Here is a 7698-nt window from a genome sequence, read left to right on the forward strand (position 1 = left end):
AAAAAAAAAAAAAAAGCAAGTTCCAAATGTAAAACTTCAATTAAAAAGGAACAAAAAAACGAAAAAAATTGACAAGACTGCCTACAGAAATCTAAAATAAGTCCTTGAGGAGGCATTAGGCATAGGCTCAATTTTAGAAGTTACACCAATTACTAAGTATAAATCAAATATTACTTATTAGTCAAATCCAAAAGAAGTCGGTAGCCATATCTATCAATTAAAGGTGGCTAACCGTGTAGAGTCGGTAGGCATCCATTTCTTTCCTGACAAAATATACTAAACTCTGGGTGGCAGAGTTTATCCATTGGTCAAGCACATTGAATGACTTTTGAAGGGTGGCTTGATCCAGGGGAGAAAATTGTGCAAGCCCTTCAATCTCAAGCCTCTTGGCATTCTGGACAAGGAATCTATATGCATTGTACCATGGCAGGAAAACGTCCCTGACCTGAGGATTGTAAAGAAGCAGTTAAAAAAGAGGGGGAGGGGGGTGAGTAGGAAACTGGTCTCCGTAAAGCATTCCATGAAGTAACACCGAAGTTAATGACAATATAGGACCGAAGTGGTGCACCGAGAAAAATCTTAAACGTAAACATCAATAAAGACACTTACAACACCAAAAACACCTTCCTTCTTGAATCGTAAAGTCTCGGCACGTACAACTGGAGAATTTATAAGATATAATCTCAGAGCATCCTGAAAAAAAAAGAAAAAAGGGAAGAAACCTTCATAAAATTACAACCACAAGTAGTCAAAAGGAAAATTCAATGACACTCTTGGAGCTTTCTTTTTTTTTTTTCCCTTGTAGACGTCAAAGAAGAAGAAACAAAAATTCATTCACTGAATGAAGTTGTACCAAAAAGGAAGAAAGAGCCTTCCAACCACCCTAGGTGGATTACAAAAAACTTCTCCACCTACCAATGAGGATTGTGAGACAATAGTCTTTAAGAGAGTTTGTACATTTACACCACTCTTGATGGTTTCAATGCTTACAGAATGATGAAAAGTGAAGTCTGAGAAATACAAGACAAGTAAGGAACACAGATATAATACAGAACTTACAGCTCCATAATCATTTACGATTTCCATTGGTGAAGGGTAATTTTTCAACCTTTTACTCATCTTCTTTCCATCCTCAGCAAGGACAAGGCCATTACAAATAAGGTTCCTAAATGCTGGTTTCCCAAATAAAGCAGTAGACAGAACCATGAGAGTGTAGAACCTGCAGAAGTATAGAGAAAATAATAGAGAGTGAGAAGCCTAAGGATCCACGAATGTAAAACCAAATTGTGTGTGCATGTACGCGAGGCGGAGTGTGTTCCATAACTCATTGTGGGCAATTGGCAAAGAAAAACCAAAAACTTATTAAAAAAATCTTTTTAAAAAGCACCAAACCACTCTAATCAGAATACAATCAAAGGAAATAAATCAACATATCACTCTTTGAAAGTTCCGCCACGAAATAAATTCAAATTAATGATTTACAACTCAAAACCACGGGAGAACAATCGTACAACTTGACACATTCATATTTTGGAAATGTGATATGGTAAAAGAGACAAATAACATGAAACTTACCATCCACGAGTTTGATCGAGTCCCTCTGCCACAAAGTGCCCAGGAAAGTTCTTCTCAAAAAGCTCAACGTTTTCAAATGGATAATGAATATAAGCATATGGCATAGATCCACTCTCAAACCAACAATCAAACACCTGCAGTAAAGATAACGGAACAAAAAATATCATAAGTATAAACACTATATGAAAATAAAACTTCATAATGAAATATATAAGTAGAAAATGTGGTTCAGAGAGGAAAACTACAGAAACTTACGCAAATAAATCCTTTAATAAAACATAAACCCATACCAACCCGCAGTTGCACCTTCCAGAAAATAAAAAAGGAGAGAGGAGGAATGTTTAAAATTTTAAACGTAACCAAACCCCATTATCCAAAAAACGTCTCTGCAGAATTCCTCCCCAAGAAATATAATCCTGCTCGATTTGCGACTTGGCCATTTATTTAAAACTTCTTTGTTCTTGCTGGGCATTCGGATGGTTTAGGGTGGAGTTGGTCTAGTTGCTTTGCAATATTTCCATGATTTGTTACATTCGCCCAAGTTTTCGTGAATTCCTTCAACTGAATGTTCCACCAACAGCAAGAGTGGACATTCTTGAAGACATAATTTCAGGTGGGAAGATGGATTCTAAGCCGGGATGAACCACACCAAGTGGGAAATTAATTTTTGTTCGCCAACAAGCTCCTTTACAAGGAGGTTACTTCATACAAATCTTGGTGAAAATCAACTGAGAAGCAATCTTATTAATGAATCTGTTTACATCCAAGGAACAAGTACAAATGGCTACTTTAGACCAAGCTCCTAAATATCTACGTTTAACCAACCTGTGGGTTAATAAAGCTAACGGCTAGTTTAGGATACCAATGGCTACTTTAGACCAAGCTCCTAACTAACCATTAATTAACTAAAGTGACTATTTCATCATTTAGGCTTCTCCCTAATACTCACTAACAGTTGTCTACCCTTTTCTCCGTTTACAAGTTATAAGTACCCTCCCTAATTGGATAACGAACTGTTGAACTAACTCAAATGCTAACCATTGAATCTTACAACAGATCACCGATTTGAGTACTTTTATCATCACCATTAGCTTATATACCTAAGGAGGTGCTTGAAGACCAGCTTTCTGATTTTCTTCCATTGAGGGCTGCGTTTTGCTGGAACTTGAAACATGAAATCAAGCATTCTAAGGCTGTCTTCTAGGTAATGAGCATTTATTTCGATCATAGGTTTCCACGAGGAATTTGCTGTAGTTGCTACCAGGGCTCAATTTATTTCCTTGGTGGTGAGCAAAAGGCTTTAATTTCGGTGGTTGTGCACGGAGAGCTTCCTTTTTGAGTAAAAAAAAATTTGTGGGTGAACAAAAGGAGTTAATATACGTCTTGTTTGGGTTTGTTCATAATATACGTCTTGTTTCTTATTTGAAAAAAAAAAAGTTAAGCTGTAAAAGGCAACAAAATAATTACCTTAACTTTCATAGTTCCAAAAAAAGAGTATGAAATGCCAGTATTGATTGATTTCTAAACCAGAAAAATAATATTTAAGGGAAAAAAAACAAGATTATGTGGTCTTACATCATCTACCCTTCGAAGCACACCATATTCAGGACCTCTTTTGGAAGGAATTGTAATGTGATCAATCTTGTGCCTGTGCAGATCAAATACCTGAACAATAGAAAACAAAGGATGCCCGCAAAAAAAAAATCACAAAGTGCCAACCAGAAGATCAAGAAGAAACTTCTCAAAAGATTACATGAGGGTTTCCAAACCATTAGAATAACATTTTTGCGGTATTTTGCGGTAGAAGATGTCAATTTATTTTGTTCTCCATGGTAGGAATCATGTCCTCAGACATGGAAACCAGTGGAGACTTCTTTAGGTTACATAAGTATACTCATTTAAAACCGTAGGTAAGCCAACACAGTCAAATCCAGTGGGCAAGAACATGATGCATAAAGGATGTGAAAATCCAATCTTCCAAGACTACATTTATTAACAACAGTCAACTAATAAAAAACAAAACTATTAGACTTTCTAGAAGCTATCATAATCTTACATCATATTTTTAACTTTTTTCAATATGGCCAAGTTGCATGCACTCAACTATTCTCATGGGACAACCGCGAAGAGAACTCTTAGGATATTAAATTCTAAGTAGGTGGCTACAATGGCTTGAACCAATTTCCTCTAACCTCTTTATTATTTCCATTAGTTTAACCACAAAGCCAACCTATATTGATCATATTTTTCAACTTTTCGAAGTACCTAGTAACCAACTAGCAATTCAAAAAGATCAAGTTCTTATGGTATGCTAGAAAAATTTTCATAGTAGCAAACAGTTTGATAAAGATAAATAAAACTAACTGTAAAGATGACTCAATCCAGAGCAGTTATATTCGCAAATAAAAAGGTGGGAAATAAAGAATGAGACCTTAGCACCAGAAAGCTTCTCAAGTTTCTCAATTGAATCCATGACCAGTATTTCCTCCCCATCCTCGCTAACCCAGACAGGGAGAGGTGTTCCCCAAAATCTACTTCGACTGACAGCCCAATCTCTTGCATTCTCAAGCCAATTATGGAATCTTTTCTCCTGCAATTTTTTTTAATGAAAAAAAGACATTACAAGAGGACCAATTTACACCAAGAGATAGGAAAATAATAGAACTGAAAATAGGTTGGAAATCTTGTTCCTTTTCTCCTGCAATTTGGCATTGACAAATAAAGATGAAGAAAAAATACATCCATGATCCATGAAACAGTTCTTTCTCACATCAGCGCTTTGTTCTTCCAACACAAGTATATGCTAGGATTCAATCTTGAACATCTAAAATGTTTGTAGTTTTAAGTTTAAAAGAGTACTTATTTCAAGGGTGTTATTTCTTCATGGCAACGAGATACTTATTTCAATCTTTTGCATCTTGATTCATATCATACTAACACTTTACACTATGCATAAAACTCTACCTCATCCAACCTTTACCCACAAATACTTGCCAGAAAAATTGAAATATAAATATTTAACAGAAGAGTTTTGCATAATGAATAGAACCTTCACAAAGTCGGGCACCCAGTAAGTCTTCTCGTTGTTTTCAAGTAATTTCTCCTTTAATTTCTCAACTCGGACAAACCTAGAGAGAAGTCTAGTTGGTTAGGATGGTAACAATTGAGGAAAACAAAAACAAGCCATACAAAATTGTAGAGGAAAACGAGAACAAGCCGTACAACATTTGTCAGCATTCAAGAATGAATATTAGATAGGACAAAGGTGAAATGCATCTAGAAAGAGAAAAAACAAATAGTAATATAAGCACTTAAATCAAGTCCGAATTTAAATTCAACAATAGCAACCCTTGGTGCTCAATAAAAGTGTCGTTATTATGACGGTTTTGATTTTTTTAAAGAACAAGCTATAAAACGGATATCCAAATTTCTTTTCCATTTTAGAAATATTATCTTCCAAACAACTGTTCAAAGTGTGAACCAAACACAACAGCCCTCTTCATTTATTCAGAGTGTGGGAGGAAAACAGTTGCAAAGTCAAAATGTACACGTGCGCAAAAACACCAACGAAATTCAGATATGGACCCAAACACAAAAGCATATAACAGATTTCAAAATAGATAAATAAATGGACTTGCCAGCTTGGGACAGCCCTGTAGATAAGGGGAGTATCAGATCTCCAGCAGAAGGGATAAGAATGGGTGAAGCTTCCCGATTTAACAAGCCTCCCTTGTGCCTGAAATAGAAAGATTTATGACCAATAATGCACGATTCAATATGAAATGATTAATAATTTTACCAGGTCCCAACATATTCATATTTCAAATAGTTCTATTTTCCTCTCATTTTCACTTCTCATAATCCAAAAGCAACAAGAAGATCAACATAAATCTAAAATTACATAATGAAAACATAATTGTCAAGTAGATGCATCCCAAAGGACAAAGCTATATAGGATATTATTATAAACTATCCTTGACTAGTAATATGAACCAAGGAATCAAGCTAGTCTCCAAGATCTCAAGATTCATCATAAGTTGAATTTACAAGCTCAAGATCCATACATTTTTCAATCGTTTCATTTATCAGTGAAAAGAGTGTTCTAGATCTAAAAATAGCTCAAGATGAAAACAAGAACCAAGGTCATATAGTGAATTCAAGCTCACTTCTGAATGCCCCAAGCGTATCATGATTGCATCAAAGAGTTGCCAATTTGCAAGGGTTTTTATATCACATAGGATGGTAGGAATATATTGGGATTTTATCTCAGCATGTAATGATTCGATATACATTCCATGAAAAATTCAACTGGAACATACTACGTTGTGTGTCAGAACATACCTTCACAGCTTCAATTATATCCTTGTCTGCATCCTTCACATAACGTCCAGAAAAATCAGTAATCTTTGTCGTAAAGCAACCATCATCATCAACAGCAACAATCAGATTCTCACCCTATAAGCAAATGGCAAAAACATAAGCAAAAGCAAGACAGGAAATGAAAAAATAGAGTAACTTATCCTCAGAAACAATTGGAGCCCTGTTTTGCATTTGTTTTTTGAAAAAAAAAGGGAGTGAATGAAAATAAAGATAAGTAAAATTGAACTTAAATATCTACCAAGGAAAAATAAGCACCTCCCAACTCAAACAAATATCACTAGATAAATAATTAGCGTACAAATCAGAGATAGAACACGAATGAGATGCTTTGAAAATAGTGATGTTGAATCGTTCCATCCAAGCTTTAGACTTGTCTTCGAAAATCCTTGGTTTTTCTCAAGCAAAATCTCTGAAACTAAAGCTTTGATAGTGTCAACCCAAATCCTTTTTTTAGTAATGTTTCTGGCTTTAGTCTCGGCTTTTTGTTTTGCTTCCTGTTTTGGTTTTAATTTTTATCCTCTATGAAAATAAGGCTTCTCATTTAAAAACTATATATATGTAGAAGTCACTTAAAAATTATAATTGAAGAAAGGCTAAGAAATTTTTACCCTCTATGAAATTAAGGCTCTCACTTTTACTTCGTATTTTTTCCCTCTATAAAAGTAAGGCTACTCATTTTCTATCTGCAACATTTGTACGTTTCATGTGTTCTTCATATTTTAAATTTAAAGTTAAATAAATTTTAAAAGACTAAAAATTAAATATATTATTCCAAGTGATAAACTCATTTCACTTTTTGATAAAATCAAATGTATGACATAATATACCATGAATTTAAGATTTTAAAGATCTAAATGTTAAGTCGGTAACTACCGATATCTTTATTGTATATAAATATATTACTAAACACACCTTGAACGATTTTTCAAATTTAGATCCAATATCTAAATCTATCATCAAATATATATACAAGAACATTGCAAACATAGAATACAACTTTGTTTCATGTCGAATATCTTGTTTTTTATTTCAAAGTTCTGTACTCAAATCACTGAACAAATACACCTCATATCATATCACTAACCTTCACAATTGCTAAAATATTCATAAAGTAATACATCATCATGTTTCTTGGTCATCAGCAAACATGTAATGTGGAGTAATATGTGTTAATCATTCATGAAAAACAAAGAATCTAGAAACACAAACCTTATTGATTACTTGGTTCTCGATGCAAACACGATAATCATCTTCACCAAATGCAGGAGCACAATGAACAATACCCGTACCACTATCATCAGTGACATAACTATCCGCAACAACTCTAAATGCCACGTCAGAAAATTCTTTGAAGTAATCAAACAATGGCTCATACCTGCAGAAAATTAGTATATTTAATATTATTCAACGCCATAATAGATACTATTATATAAACATGCAGGACAAAAGTTTAGCAGTCTTGCTAAAATCATCTAGAAACACATTAATATTAATCAAATTGCTTACTTTTTACCCACAAGAGAAGCTCCCAATACTTCCTCCAATATCTCAAATGAATCCTCCACTGAGTTCTCTGTCTTTGAATTTGAGGATCCTTTTGTCTTAGGATTTGACTTTTTAGAAACATCAGTTGGGCCATTTGGTGCATTCACTTTTTGTTTCTCAACAGGTAGAGCTGATAATCGGGATTTAGCAACAACAAAAACTTTTCCAGACACCTTATTGCGAACCTGTTATTTTTTT

At 34.3% G+C, this 7698-nt stretch overlaps 1 protein-coding gene across 1 annotated transcript in view; it reads right to left on the minus strand.

Moving 5' to 3' along the window:
* Positions 1-217: 217 nt before the first annotated feature.
* The window catches only part of LOC111786000 (isoleucine--tRNA ligase, cytoplasmic-like), a gene marked incomplete at its 5' end in the record, with an annotated part of 9797 nt that continues 2316 nt past the window's right edge, over positions 218-7698 (minus strand). Inside the window, 11 exons of the mRNA XM_023666354.1 lie at positions 218-445; positions 610-693; positions 1060-1219; positions 1576-1709; positions 3151-3240; positions 4007-4165; positions 4625-4703; positions 5214-5311; positions 5917-6030; positions 7165-7330; positions 7462-7685. Coding sequence (XP_023522122.1) covers positions 218-445; positions 610-693; positions 1060-1219; positions 1576-1709; positions 3151-3240; positions 4007-4165; positions 4625-4703; positions 5214-5311; positions 5917-6030; positions 7165-7330; positions 7462-7685 — 1536 coding nt within the window. The remainder of the gene's footprint in view (positions 446-609; positions 694-1059; positions 1220-1575; positions 1710-3150; positions 3241-4006; positions 4166-4624; positions 4704-5213; positions 5312-5916; positions 6031-7164; positions 7331-7461; positions 7686-7698) is intronic.

This window comes from Cucurbita pepo, unplaced genomic scaffold (genome assembly GCF_002806865.2).
Source record: "Cucurbita pepo subsp. pepo cultivar mu-cu-16 unplaced genomic scaffold, ASM280686v2 Cp4.1_scaffold000903, whole genome shotgun sequence".
Classification (NCBI taxonomy): Eukaryota; Viridiplantae; Streptophyta; class Magnoliopsida; order Cucurbitales; family Cucurbitaceae; genus Cucurbita; species Cucurbita pepo.